Genomic DNA, 15,015 nt, shown 5'->3' with positions numbered 1-15,015 from the left:
CACTTTGATGTAATCTACAGGCTTCTTGTTTAAGTAGTTCTGCTGTGTTCACTTTTCGGTCCCTCAGGGCAGCCGTGCAGTCAGAACACCCTGAAATCCATCATGAAAAAGAAAGATGGTCAACCTGAATCCAATGGCACGAAGAAGAACCTGCAGTTTGTCGGCGTGAACGGGGGGTGAGTCAGAAAATCTATTCACAGGCTCTTCTGTTTGAACTATCGTAAATATTTAAGTGCATTTTAAGAAATCTGGTTATAGTGTGCTAATTGAGTTTGTTTCACATTTACAAAGCCATTGTGTTGATCCTCTTAACCTGAGCATGTTAACATCCACATGGTCTTCTGGATGACAGCAAACCGCATGCGAATGTCATGACATATGAGGTGCCAACAGCTAAGTCCTGTGCTTTTGTTGCCCCCTTCTGGCCCAGGTACGAGACTACATCAAGTGACGACTCCAGCTCAGAGGAGAGCAGCTCTTCTGGGTCGGATGAAGAGGAGGAGGAGGATGAAGAGAAGGAGTACGGAGGGAAAAAGGAATACAAGAACGTGGCGGGAAAGAGCACCAGGGAGGAGTTTCAGCCTGAGGGAGCCGAGGATGTGGATAAGAAGAATGACAAGGAAGGATTGGAGAAGCAGGAGACGAGAGAGAGGTGGGTTGAAGAAAATGAAATCTAGCAAGCTGGGAAGAATACTTTGATGTTCTGACTCTTCTGAACGTACCTACTCTATGTGAATAATGCTTTCAGATGCCACATGAGGTTGGCTGCACATCCTAAAGCAGTCCTCTGTAATTCTGCCAGTGGTGATGAATCATTTGTAGGAGCCATTTAACAATTTTGAGTTGAATTATTTCTAGATATTTATTTAGCTTAAAGATTACTACTGAGCATTAGTCTTTTGTCTTAACCCATACAGTAGAAAACAATCTGAATAATAATAAATAAATGCTAATTTATACATGCAAGGCCTAAACAAGTCAAAATAATTGTGACATCTGAAAATCTGCCATTATCATCATTTACTCATTACATTAATAATGACCTGTGTTTGTCCTCCTCCCAAAGGTATGAGCTAAGTGAGAAGATGCTGGCTGCATGTAACGTTCTCAAAACTCACCTCAGCGACCCAAAGGCTGTGAGCAGTAAAGATCTGGTGAGGAGGCTGTTTAAGTTGTCATTGATACTGTACTTTGCTATATTTTCTACTTCATGTGTCTGTGGAATAACAATATCAAAACAGAGGTCCCATAGAGTTAGACTATTAATAACTTCCACTACCAAACGCTGTAATTTCCTAGTTCTATGTAAAGCGACTTTAAAGGTTAGAATTAAGATCAATATTGATTAATGAGCACTAACCGGCCTCCTGCTTCCTCCTCAGAGAGCCTGTCTGAACACGGTGCAGCACGAGTGGTTCCGTGTGTCCAGCCAGAAGGCAGCGGTGGCAGCCATGGTTGAAGATTACCTGGGGGCCTTCGGGGCCGTCTCCCCAGCCGTGCTACGCCACATCGTCAACATGGCCGACGGCAACGGCAACACGGCGCTGCACTATAGCGTGTCACACTCCAACTTCCAGGTGGTGAAGAAGCTGCTGGATGCAGGTGAGAGCAGCAGGGTGATGCAGTAAACCTGAAGCAACAAGTTAGGATGAAAGAAAACTGAGGGGGGGGGATCAAACGTGTAGCAGTGAGTCTCTTTCAGAACCTTTGTTGGGTAAGATGTAGAAAGAAATCCCTGTTGTGTTTGGAAATGTTTCAGAGCCTTCCGAAATCATCACAACATGGAGATAATCTTTGTTTTTCTTAAACTGCAGCCAACATTTGTTTCACTCCCCCAGCTACCACATCAGACCACCAGAGGCTTTTGTATGTGACCTCTTGACACACTCACCTTCTCCTTTTCTCTCTGATCACAGATTCATGATGCTCCATGGCTGATTGAAGTAGTCTACTCTAAAAGTTGTGCCTTACTCTTAAGTCTAATAGTCTATATATTGAGATATACAGATGTCATGCATGTTTTGCCACAATCAACTGTAAACAGCAGTAAATACACAAATATGCTTTTTGCAATGTGTTGTGGACATGCAAAAAATATTTCCAAATTACGTGAAAACCACCTCATGTTAAGTCAAATGGAAAGTAACAGTCTTTCTGAGCAGTCCAGCTCTCCCAGAAAATAACTCCAGAAAGATGAGTAGAGTCAAATACCTGTGTATTCAGAAAGTGGAAACCAAGCAATAAAACACGGAAGCTAAAAAACCGGCAGCTGTGGACATGACACCATGATCAGTGTATGAGGCTTTTGTGAAACACTAATGCATGTCATAGGTTGCACAGTTTAGAAACCCAACAGGAAGAGTAGAGACCTGTTTTTTTGTTTATTGTGCGTTGTTGTATTGAAGATGCAACTAGAAGTTTCTCACACACACACACACGTGCTCCTCCTGATGCATCCACAGCGATCTTTCTGAAGGCTCAATAGACTGTGATGAGGTCTCTGCCACTCGCTGCTCTAAAAGCCTTTTGTCTCCTCGGCCTTTTGTGTCCTTGTGCCATGTGACAGCATATCCACCCCCCTCTTCCCATTGTAGCCTTTGTCCTCACACAGTCCCAGTTTCTTAGACCTCTCCTCTCTCAGTGACAGAGCAGCCACCGTCATACCCGCCTCACTCCCACCCCAGCACTGATCTCTTGACTCTTTTCTCAGATGAGATTTCAGGTCTCAAAAGGCCGCTCGCAAAAAGTGTAATGAATGAGTTCTTTAAAGTTCACACAATGCATCATGGTCCAGGACTTTGTGTCAAGGAAAAATGATTGACTGAAGCATCACAAGCCTGACAAAGGTACTGACAGAGACAAGTCCATTACCAGTCAGAGCATGGGGTGGTTAAAGTCAGGAGACCACCTATGATGAAAAAATATGCTTTCAAGCTCCTTCAGACATTATGTTTGTGTTTCAGATGTGTGTAACGTGAACCAGCAGAACAAGGCGGGATACACCCCCATCATGCTCGCCGCGCTGGCCGCCGTGGAGACTCCGAAGGACATGCGGATTGTGGAGGAGCTGTTCAGTAAGGGTGACGTCAATGCCCGAGCCAGCCAGGTCAGTGACTAGAGGTCAGAGGGTCAGAAGGCAGTTGCAGGGCACCAACAGCTTTCAGAGCATTTCATTAGCCCAGATATGAAAGTTGTCGCAGATTAAGGCCAAAAAGACAAAGAAATAAAAGGCATTAGAAAAGCTATAAAAGCCTTAAAATTCAAGTCTCTGCTGAAAGTCTGACTGCAGATGTTTTAGAAAAACTTTTTAGTTTCAGATCAACTTTTATCATACATGAGGAAAAAAAGGTAACTTTGGTGACACCAAGTGGTGAGAGAGGAGAAGCTAGACGGAGTTTGTGTAACACTGCAGACATTTCAGGTTGATCAATCTTTTTTGTCTGGATAGTGATATTAGATAGATACTTTATTCATCCCCCAAATTCAGAATATTAGCTTTTATTAGTAGTAAATAAATGTAATAAATAGTTATTATAATTATTAGGTAACTGCAGTTGCAAAAATACCACACTCTTTTTCCACTTTAGCAAATGGAAGATTTGATGGTTTTTTTTGTGATATATGATGGTAAACTGAATATCTTTAGGTCGGATAAAATGATGTAAATTCATAATGGGCTCCTGATTGATTGATTTATCAAGAAAAGAATCATCAGAGTAAATGTGAATGGAAAATAATCATTAGTTGCATTAAATCATAGTATTTCATAGGGGTTTTACCACTAATACTTTAATTATTTCTGTGCCTAACTTGGTCCTGATCCTTACTCCAGACAAGCTACTGCAGCTGATGAATGTGTAAAAATGTCAAACTGGTTTCCTCACCGTGCTGCTGTCGTCTCCTGCTCAGGCCGGTCAGACGGGGCTGATGCTGGCGGTCAGTCATGGCAGGATGGACATGGTTCAGGCCCTGCTGGCTCACGGGGCTGATGTCAACATCCAGGACGACGAGGGCTCCACGGCGCTGATGTGCGCCAGCGAACACGGCCACGTGGAGATTGTGAAATTGCTGCTGGCTCAGCCAGGCTGTGATGCCACGCTCAGCGACAGCGTGAGTAACTCATGAAATGAAATGAGTGACTAGCTCAACACTGTCGGTGCCATGAAACCTGCTTTGTTTCGATGGGATTCTTTACTTTCTGTGTCTTAGTGTAAAACAAGCTGTACAGCTGTGGACAAGGCAATTTTGTGGCTGCACATTTAAAATCAAAGCCTGTCTCCACAGATCCAGAGCCAAAGCTTTGCAATCATAACCTGGAATAAAGAGTTCCAGTGAATGCACACTCTGTTAAGCTTTATTATATTTGAAGACAAAATAAAGTTGTGCTGACGGTGGAGGTGTTCTCCCTAATTAGACCAATATATGGTCTGTGACTTTAGGGCAAATAAATACTCCAAATCTGCAAAAGTTGACACCAGCTGGTCAGGTGGACGTTGTATCAGAAAATGGTTCAGTCTCATTTATCTAAAAAAAAACATATTTCTTCATTTCCTCCATCCTCACGCCTTCTATGGGAGAGTAAGACACAAGTCAGGGACACATGGATGCTGAGACAAACCAGCATGAACAGCCTGTTGAATTCAGCCATCTTCCCTTTCATCATGTGCTGACCTAAGGGATGTGCTGTGGGTCTTCTATGAATGGTTTAGGGTTGTTTATCCTTGCTGACTTACTGTGTTGTGCTCCCGTCAGGATGAGAGTAATGCCCTGTCCATAGCTCTGGAAGCTGGACACAAGGACATCGCAGTCTTGCTTTATGCACATGTGAACTTCTCCAAAGCCCAGTCACCGGTAAGCGACAGGCATGCATTCAGCAGTATTTTATTTAAAATCTTATTGTCCTGTTACTTACTGACGTTTTTAGGGCCAGATGACGCACCACAGTTTCAGAACATCTTCACTATTCACTTCACTAGTTGCATACTTATTGTAGACTGAATTTGAGGTGCTATTAAGTTTATCAATCTGAATTTACAAAAAAAGCTCTAAAAATGCAGGTCTGTTTTACTATTATTTTAGGTGGTGTTTTAGGTTTTGTTTGTTGTCTGATGGTTTTGTTAATAAAAAGATATCAACTCAGTTTTATTTGCCTACAAGTACTTTCCAGTGTGCAGACTAAATTCAGGCTTACCATTGTGTTTACTATTTACGTTCGTTTGTGTATGAATGTTTTACAGGGAACGCCTCGGCTTGGCAGAAAGACGTCCCCCAGTCCAACTCGGAAGGGCATGTTTGATTAGAGCCCCCCCCCGTCTCTGTCCACAAACCCTGCGCTGCTAATGGTTCACGCTGAATGATGCCTTACTCAAAAGTGGGATAAGGGACTTGATCCCAGCACCAACCAACTAATCAACCAACCACCCAACCATTGAGATGTCTGTAACTATTTTTGTATGTATGTGCACACTTTGCCTTTATGACGCACCCAAAGTGCCCTGCATTTATGAACATGACCAGTGGGAGCCTTGAGTGGCTCAAACACAAAAATAATCATCAAACCACTGGAATTCAGACCAACATGGACAGAAATTCAACTACTAAATGCCATTTTTCCTTCTTTTCTTTAGAGTTTTCCATTTCTTTTGTAATTTGACCTTTTTTTTTTTTTATTCTAAAGCTCGATGTTGATCATTCAAGAGCACCAAAACATTTTCAGATTTTTTTTTTTCCTTTTTTTTTTTTTTTTTTTTATGCGTCAGATTAGACAGATGGAGAATAACCCACCCACGTTAGAGGAAATATTTCCTGTATATATTGCTTGCCTCAACCTCCCAGTCTCACGTATGTGCACCCAGCTCCACAGTACAGTGATTAGACGTGACCTAGACTGGAGAAATTGTACTTATATACAAATCCTCTTTATCTATTTAAAAAGAAGAATCACAGTATTTTGAATATTTCCTATTGCTACTTAACGATCCATGAAGTTATGTATTTATCAAAGTATAGTTTTTAATGCAGATATATGTATTTCATTGTACATACGGAGGTCATTAGTTTAGTTATTCTCCTTTTTGTCTTCGTGTCAGTTTCTTTCTGTTTCTCATGTGTACAAGTTGTTTTCCTTCTCTAGTATTCATCAAGGTACTGACTTTGATCTTGACATGAGAAATGAAGTGCCTGACACTTTGCCATATAACAATAAACATTGATTAAAGAATATTGATCACAGTGTCATTTGATGACAACCTACAAGCCTCAGTAAAGAAAATGTTATATTACTGTTTTCTATAATTTGCTATTTTACACTTCTACACCACTGCACTTTAGAGGAATACCTTATACTTTTTACCTCTGAAGTGGCCCATTCACGATTGCTTTTAGTACACTAAGCACATTTTGATGCTTATATTTTAAGCAGCTGTAGTTTGTGACAGAGATTTTCATGGTTTAGACCCAAAAAGTGAATTGATTGATAAAATACTAATTTGTTGTGACACTAGAGAAATTGATTGGTTCACAGGATCACATTTTGACTTAATCCACAGTATAAATCATTGTTGTGGTACATGTTTATGAAGAAACAGGAGCAAGAAAAACTCAAGACTGCAAGATCTTTTTTTTTTTTTTTTTTTTTTTTTTTTTAAATTGATTTCAAAAAGTTATCTTGTATATTTAGATACAAAACATTTAGATTTGATATGATTGATACTAGATATTTAGATTTGATAAGTTCAAGGTTATGTGAATCGGATTCACTATTGGCATCACGTGATCAGTACAAGAACAGTGAATGGTGTTACCAGTTAACATTTCTCTATTGTAGGGATAGATCTTTTTTTTTTTTTTTAATTTTCTTAACGTTATTGAAGTCATTCACAGGTTTTTAAAAGTAGCTATTTTGTTAGGGTCACAGATGAATTGCTAAGGTGCTTGGAGCCATGTGCCTTTTGTCCAGAGGGTTTTCTGAGAGAAAGAACAGAACATAAAAAATTGTTATCAGTATATTTGTAAAATTTGTGATACTTGACTCTAATTTTAATTTTATAACTTAGTTGTTGATTCAAGTCCGTAAATACTGGATTTTATTAATTTAAAATAAGCTTGAATGTTTTCTCAAAAATATGTATATTGTTTGTAAAGTAATCCTAGATTTACCATCTGGGTGATATTGTTTCCACCAGACCCAAATCAAAGTGTTTCATGTAACACTGCCCAAAGTGGAGCCAGTCAACCAGTAAACTGTGAGGTCCTAACAAACCTGTGCAGGGTCACGGTGGCTCTGCTGGAACCAGCTCCTGACCTGGAGGATGTGTTTTTGTGTTTTAATGTAGGAGGTGGTACAAGGCCGAGATCCCCTGGCCTGTAGCGGGCCAGCTGGAACTGGAAACTCAAAGTTGGGTCCAGAGTCAGGGCGCTGTAAGAGCACAAGACGAGAACTACTCTTAAACATGCCATCAAACATATTTAAGTTACATTATTATTCTCTTTTTACTGGGATATGCAGTGCCAAGGCACTAACAGTGTAATCATAGTATACCTGATTGGTCGTCTTTATTAGAACAGTTGTTACAGGATAGATGGATACTTTATTCATGCCCCATGGGGGAAATTCAGATTGTCCTGCAGCTCTTATAACTTTAACATAGAAAATTCACTATAAAATATGAAATAATTAACAGATAAAGGCACCCAGTTAATAACATAAATAGCATAACTAACATAACAATTACTATTAAAAAGTCTAATGGCTGTGGGGACAAAGGATCTCCTCAACCTCTCAGTTCTACAGCACAGTGAGATGAGCCTCCCGCTGCAGCTGCTACTCGGTTTAGGAGGGGGGGGGGGTTATTATTGTTCAATATAGCAAGCAGCTTCCTTGTTTTTGATCTCCTAAAATCCACCACCAGCTCCTTAGTCTTGGTGGTGTTCAGGAGAAGTGAAGTCAGTGAAGGCCTCCACTAGGTCCCTGTGCTCCCCCTACCGTCCACCATGCACACATGCCACAACAGCCGTATCATCAGAATACTTCTGAAGGTGGCAAGACTCTGAGTTATACCTAAAGTCCAATGTGTAGAGTGTGAACAGAAAAGGAGCAAGAACAGTTCATTGTGGAGCCCCAATGCTACATTCCAGTGTCCCAGAAAGACATCTCCCCAGCCTGACATACTGCGGTCTGGATGTCAAATAGTCCATAATCCATGACGTCAGGTAGGGGGCCACACCCATACATAGAAGCTTGTCTCTCAGTATGGGAGGCCGTATAGTATTGAAAGCACTGGAGAAGTCAAAGAACATAATCCTCACATATGAACCAGGCACATCCAGATAGGCATATGCCTGGTGCAGCATGTAAAGCACCTCATCTTCCACTCCCATGTGTTTCTGATAGGCAAACTGAAGAGGATCAAGATCATCCTCAACCTGCAGCCTCATGTGACGGACAAGGAGCCGCTCCAAGGTCTTGATGATATGGGATGTCAAAGCCACCAGTCTATAGTCATTTAGCTCCACCGACCACCCTGTTTTGGGCACCGATATTAGACAAGAAGTCTTCCACTGCACCGGGACTTCTTCCAGCAGAAGACTCATATTAAAGGGCCTCTGAAAAGGAACAGCTAGTTGTCCTGCACAGTCCTTCAGAAGCCTTGGACATACTCCATCTGGTCCAGCTACCTTCCCTGGCCAAAGTCTCCTGAGCTCAGCTCCAACCTCTTCCATTGTTAGAGACATAAGCAGCTGTTCAGATTGTAACAGAGGGATGGTGGAGGAAGAGGGAGCAGCCATACAGGTGGAGATGGAGGTAGCAGTCATAGAGGATAAGGTATAGTAAGGAGCTGCAGAGGTGGGGGTGGAGGGAGCATCTGCCATGCTGGAGAGGGAGGGAGCAGCTGCAGAGGTGGAGGAGACAGCTGAATATGTGGAGAGGGCAGCCTCAGAGTACAGGTGTGTGTGTGTGTGTGTATATATATATATATATACATACATACATACACACACACATATATATATATATGACAATATAATACAAAGCAAATAAGAACCAGTAAAATAAAACAATATTTGTGATAGAACTAAATGAAAAGAAGTAGCTTTTTGAGGTAACTTCATAATATTCAATTCACTTAAAAAAGGAGGGAAAAATGCAATTTTACAATAAAGGCACAGGTGTAGTGTATAAGATCACACTTTCTCATAGCTTCAGAAATATGTCCTTTCCATCCTAAAACTTACACATCTCTATTCAAGATAATGTCAATTCAACTGGTTTTTAGTTTTAACCACTATGTAGTGATAGTTTTCCTGCCACCAATACTAAGAATCTAGGAATATTTTCTCTAAAAAATAGATATTGTATGGATTCTCTAGCAATCATTTTTCTATGTAAAATAATCAACCCAAAAACACATTAAAAATATTACAACCTTTCCGTTTCAGTTTGGCACCGGAAATGTTTTTCCCTTTATTTTCAGTCATGGCTGCTGTAGTTACCACACTGTGCCATTGTGGGGCAGTACTGTCTCACAATGACCCTCAAATAACGACTAAGTCCCTCAAACACACCTAGTGAGCAGGACTTAATCCAGTCATTGACATTTATTACCTGGCTGCTGCAGGGTCAGAGGTCTGTGGCTCGTTCAGTTGCTCGCTCTGAGTGGTGGAGCTGCTGTCCAAGATCATCAGCAGCTTCTTCATCAGCTTCTTCCACTGAATGAGTAAGTTGTTCTCTAAGTCCTGCTCAGTGGGTGCCTCCTGCAGGAAACAGAGCCAGCATCAGTTTAACATTTGGAGATTTTGTAACCTGTTATTTGGGTTTAATACTTTCTAACATTTTTGCTTCTTCCACTTACCTGAGTTTTCTTAGCTAGGCTAAATAGCTCACCTCAGTAGCTGTTTGCATTACAAAAGCAGTGTCCAAAATACTAGATATTTGGTTAGTAGTCAAAAAAAAATTACTTTACTCTCAAGCTGTTTCCTTCTCTGAATTTAGATTTTCACTTTCGGTGTTGCAACAGAATAAACCTCTTGTTTACATTCTCTTTTCTCAGCATCCAAACAAAAAAAATATTTAGTCCTAAACACATAATTTGTCCTAAAATTGTTAGACGATAACTGGAAACCTTCCTATGAACATTTCTACAGGTCCTGATGTCCCTGATGTTGGGTGTGCAGGGTTCCTGACAATTATTTTACCATCAGGGCTTGTCTGAGAGTGACCACTGCCTCCTGCATGATGCTCTTCATCCTGCTCCTCCTCCTCCTCTCCTCCACCAGCTCCGCCTCCAGCTGCCTCACCTCTGCTCTGTTTTTACTACACTGCTCAAACAGTGAGGCCCGGTCCTGCCTGAAAACAATGATTTCAAGAGTTAGTCAGTGGGGGTATAGCTCAGTGGTAGTGATACACTTAAATAGATTTTTTTTTCTTATTTAACCAAAAAATACTGACATTACTATTTTATACAATTAAACCAACCAGCAAATCCGTATTTATCCTTAGAAATAACCAGAACTTATTTGGAATTTTGCTTGAAAATGGAGTGAATTGATTAATCAATGACAAAAGAGATTTATAAATGGGTAGAGCTGCAGTTACATGCATTCAATTAAGACCAATCGGTCTTTTGAGTTATGGGTGCACTTTAGTATCACTGTATGTTCTAGACCAGGGGTGGGCAACCCATGTTCCTCAAGGGCCACTGTCATGCTTGTTTTCCAACCATCCCTGTCCTACCCACTGCTGATTAACTGGAACAGAAGCTAAAAGATATCAGCACTTCTTCTCTCATCTGAGATGGTATCTTCTAGCTGAACGCACTGATTGACTGAACACACCTGATCCAGTTAATCAGCAGTGGGTAGGAACACAAGCAGGGCAGTGGCCCTCAAGGACTGGTGTTGGCCACTCCTGTTCTGGAGTTTTGTTGTTTCAGGCATTTATGTGCAATGAAGTACAATTAATTGTTTTGTGATATAATTACTTGGTATCTTCGTTAGTTTAGTTGAAATGTGCCTAATTAGCTTTGTATATTGACTCTCATGAGTCAGTGCATATTAGACTGTGTAAGTGAACTTAGAGTTCACTAGAGTGAGTCTGCACAATGACTAGACACTAACTAAATGTCTTCTAAATGTGTTATGTACTTTAGAGACAAGAAGAAAGCTTGACCTGAGTGCTTCCATCTCAGCCAGAATGCCTTTGTGTTTGGTCTGAAGCTGCTTGAGTTCCTGCCTACAGTCTTTCTGCTCTGCCTGCAGCTGCTGACACTTCTCTGTCAGCTGCTCCACCACCTAAGGGTAAGAATTCTTTCATTCAGAAACATTTCTGAAACATTCAGATACAGACCATTTTGATCAAATAAATGTTACAATGAAATAATACCTGCAATTACAGCTCATGTATACAAACATCATACAGTATATATCTGCCCCACAGCTGTAAAACTTATTGCATACTCTCACTAATTTTGCTCACGGTGCTCACTGATGAATAGCTACATTTCTGTAGCTTAAAGGCTGTTTATAAATAAAGTCTGTTTTGGCTGGTAAGTCTTTTCTTGCCTTCTTGCGGATGCAGCTCTGGCGGGACATCTGGCTAAGCATTTGCTCCAGGATGTCTACGTCCACACGGAGTTGATTCTTACGCCCCTGAAGAGCCGAGTTCTCCTTCATCAGGACCCGTGCCTGCTCTGACAGTTCACTGAAGCGAGCCTTCACCTCGGTGTTCTCCTGAATGGCCAACCTGGTCGTCTCGGGGACCTTCTGGTCCACCAGGTGTTGCACTTGTGCTGCCATGGCCACCACATGGCTCTCTATCTCCTTCTCCAACCTATGAGTGAGATGGACGTGAGCCTATTTTTCAAATATGATCCTGCCACATAGGCATAACACCCTTTTGAATCCTTGTTACGATTTTTGAACATTTTCTTATTTTTATTGCCACAATCATAAATGGAAATCAGCCTCAACCTCCTCTTTTCCAGCAGTGCTGTCATCTCCAGGCTGTGGATGTCAGCTTTGTGCTCCTCCTTCTCATTGGCCAGTTGCTTCTCCAGGGACTCCATGTTGGACATCAGCTGTTCCTTCTGCTTCTGAAAATCCTCCAGACTAGCCAGCCTTGCCGCTGGGAGGAGGAGGATGAGAAGAGAGTTTATATAACACTAGGAGTCCAGTTTTTAGAGATAGGTGTGCCAAAGATCTGTTTACATTCGATGTACTGTAGTAGCTGGCTGAGTGACAAGAATTAATTGCTTTCCAGGATGGTGAAAGATGTGACAATTTCATAGTGTGACAAACATTTTTTCTTTGATAATGGTATTGTTTTTTTCAAATGTATTGTCTCAGTTTTATGTGGAAAAACCACAGAAAACTCAAAACCACATGAAAGAAAGCTGAACTCATCTCTGGTTTAACCCATCGAGATGTTCGGTCTCACCAAGTGTCATGTTCTCCGTGGTCAGTTCTTCTATCCGGCCTTGAAGCTCTTCCTTCTGCTGACTGTGCTGCAGTTGCAGGGAGTCTCTGTCATTATCAGCAGCCTGCCGCTGACTCTCCAGGCGTTGCGTCAGCTCATCCACCTCGTCTTCTTTCTCCAACAGTGAACGTTTCAGGTACTCAACAATGTCCTTCTTTTCCTTCTCCAGGTCACTGAACTGAGAGTTTAGGTTCTTCTTCTCCCTCTCTAGTTCATCGCTTTTCAGCTGATATCTTGTGGAGGAGAGGGACATAAGGACAAAGTTTGATTCTTATAGGACATACTGTCTGTTCAGTAGGTTAATAGATGTCATCTTAAGATTTCCAGGACATTTCTGTCTCTCACAGGTCTTGTAGCTGCGGTTATTATATGTCATTGTACACTTTTAGTGGACTGGAACTACAGCATGTTGCATTTGTTTGGCCACTTTCTGGGAAAAATGGCTTTTGTCCAGAGTGAAGTAGGTTATTCAACCTCAGTAGAAAAAAAAACCCTTGATGACAGAGCATCTAAATGAGCTGTGACTGAAGCCGGTTTAAATTGTAGTAGTACAGTAGCATGAAATAACTTAGCTAAGCTATTTCAATTTGAATCTCCAATTTGGAGTTAACCCCAGAGTCTGTAAAGGCACCTACATCCACCACTTGGCCCACCACTGCTTATGAGCTACATCAAGCTGAGTGGCTAATTTAAAGCAACAACGTTAATCACTCATTTCAGGACAGATGGCAGATTATTGTAAAATAGCTAACGTTACATCAAAGCTATTGGCTACTAGTCTACAATACATTCAATGTTAACCTTTTACATGGACAAACACGTCACATTATTCGGTGTTTTCCTAAAAACGCCAGACCACCAATAATACAACTTTAGCTACCCCTCCAACTGCTCGTTCAAATATCGTATTTGAGTCAGGTACAAATCCTTCTCTTTCTCGTCAGAACCGGTCTTATCTTCTGGACTCTCCTTTTTCTGTTTTTTCTTGTCTTCAGCTGGTTTGTCGCCACCTTTTTTATCCTTCTTTTTGGGCATCGTGTCAGAGAAAGTTTGCTAGCTAAAGTTTGCGTCGAGAGTCAGCGGACAAACTACACTACTCCGTTGCTAGGCAATGATGCCTTCAGGGACTCTCAGAATGTTCCCCATTTCCTTCTACTTTGAGCTGCAAGAGGATCGCCTAAAAATGTGAAAAGTCGAATTTTATTATTTACACATAGATCAGTCTTTCACAAATGTGTGGTCCAGTTGTGGTGTTCAATCTAATGTTTGATAGGTGTTTTGACCACATTTGGCGTGACTAATATGCACTGATGAAATTAACTGAATTTAATCTCTGCCATGACCTCTTCCCCCACCATACATCAGATTATATCCAGTTCAATGGGCAACAATTCCTGGTTGCATGAAATAGTAGACTGTGTTTGCTGAAAAGTGTATATTTTCCATAGCCTATTTGCCATCACAGTGTTAGATGTTGGCTGTTGCTAAGAGCAAATCTTCATTTGTGTCATAAGAACACTCCAATGACACAAATGAAGATTGCTTTGTCTTTTACTTTGTTCTGCAGCCTGTTACTGGGTGGGTTTCTACAGGAGTCAGAGATGTTAAATGTGTAAAACTGCAAACATTATTACCATATTATAATCATTATTACTTTATGTTATAGAGGCAATAAAATTCGGTGTTGTAGCCTTGCTTTTAGTTACTTTACAGCACAGAGCCCTTTTAAAATGAAGAATCGCAGTTATTTATCCTGACTGAGTGATTCAGCGCTGTGTAAAAGTCTGCTTTTTAATTGGTAACTTTCATCCCTCCTCCATTGGACTACTAGGATATTAATAGGGTGCCTCTGTGTCTCATCTCACTCACCCCCTGCCTATAAATGCACTCAGCTGACTGACCGACCACTGTTAAAGTTAATTCAGTTCCAGTTCAGTCAAGCCTAGTAAATATATTAATATCCGACAAACAATGAATCAATTACAGTATCAAAATTGTTGCCATTTTTTTTTCTGACACTGATTATTCTTTCAGCTGGAGTACTGGTTGGTTTTTGGGAGACTAAGTAAATAATGAAAGTGGCTTGTATTGTGGGGACCTATAGTGCCCCGTAGGAGGTTAATCTGGCCATGGCTGCACCCAGTGGTGTAAGCTGTACTCAGATCCTTTACTTACTGTAAGTAAAAGTAGAAATACACTGTGTTATAATAGCCTACTTTATTGCAAGAGTCTGCATTCAAAGTTTATCTTAAAAGTACTTAGTGGCTCAGTGGTACTCAATCTGATTCTGAAAGTTATAAAATAAATAGGCCTATGGTTAAAAAAGTAAGCTATAAGATTTGCTTCTGAAATGTAGTGAAGTCAAAGTATGAAATAGCAGAAAACAGAAATACAAATACCTTAAAACTGTAATTGTTGCAGTACTTAGGCTCTTGACTCTTGACTTTGCACCACCACTAATGTCAGCCAGGGGCTATTTTAGGGGTGCTTGAGCACCCCTAAATTTCATCTCAGCACCCCTAAAATGTATAATAATTAATCAT

At 40.9% G+C, this 15,015-nt stretch overlaps 2 protein-coding genes across 7 annotated transcripts in view; one reads left to right on the top strand and one right to left on the bottom strand.

The window, feature by feature from the left end:
- Nucleotides 1-6,226, top strand: part of kank1a (KN motif and ankyrin repeat domains 1a) — a 45,126-nt gene extending 38,900 nt beyond the window's left edge. For all 5 annotated transcript variants that reach the window (XM_026321987.2, XM_026321988.1, XM_026321990.1 and 2 more), the window contains 8 exons: nt 68-176; nt 431-652; nt 1,067-1,154; nt 1,383-1,602; nt 2,964-3,106; nt 3,910-4,110; nt 4,753-4,851; nt 5,238-6,226. In XM_026321987.2, the coding sequence (XP_026177772.1) occupies nt 68-176; nt 431-652; nt 1,067-1,154; nt 1,383-1,602; nt 2,964-3,106; nt 3,910-4,110; nt 4,753-4,851; nt 5,238-5,300 (1,145 nt within the window). In that variant the 3' untranslated portion in view covers nt 5,301-6,226. The remainder of the gene's footprint in view (nt 1-67; nt 177-430; nt 653-1,066; nt 1,155-1,382; nt 1,603-2,963; nt 3,107-3,909; nt 4,111-4,752; nt 4,852-5,237) is intronic.
- A 578-nt stretch (nt 6,227-6,804) lies between these two features.
- LOC113138961 (cilia- and flagella-associated protein 157-like) lies at nt 6,805-13,544 on the bottom strand. Of its 2 annotated transcripts, XM_026321860.1 has the most exons (9): nt 13,353-13,544; nt 12,434-12,705; nt 11,968-12,121; nt 11,560-11,827; nt 11,168-11,289; nt 10,195-10,345; nt 9,605-9,753; nt 7,262-7,417; nt 6,805-6,966 (listed from the first exon to the last, which is right to left on the bottom strand). In XM_026321860.1, the coding sequence occupies exons 1-9, from the start codon at nt 13,505-13,507 to the stop codon at nt 6,897-6,899; spliced, it is 1,497 nt and encodes a 498-aa protein (XP_026177645.1). In that variant the 5' UTR covers nt 13,508-13,544; the 3' UTR covers nt 6,805-6,896. The 2 variants fall into 2 exon arrangements, with proteins under 2 accessions (XP_026177645.1, XP_026177646.1); XM_026321861.1 differs by lacking the exons at nt 6,805-6,966; nt 7,262-7,417 and adding an exon at nt 8,393-8,891 and having other exon boundaries at nt 13,353-13,507.
- Nucleotides 13,545-15,015: the final 1,471 nt, after the last annotated feature.

The sequence above is a fragment of the Mastacembelus armatus genome, chromosome 9, assembly GCF_900324485.2.
Source record: "Mastacembelus armatus chromosome 9, fMasArm1.2, whole genome shotgun sequence".
Classification (NCBI taxonomy): domain Eukaryota; kingdom Metazoa; phylum Chordata; class Actinopteri; order Synbranchiformes; family Mastacembelidae; genus Mastacembelus; species Mastacembelus armatus.
The sequence above is the reverse complement of the archived record's forward strand: the minus strand, read 5'-3'. Positions and strand labels throughout refer to the sequence as shown.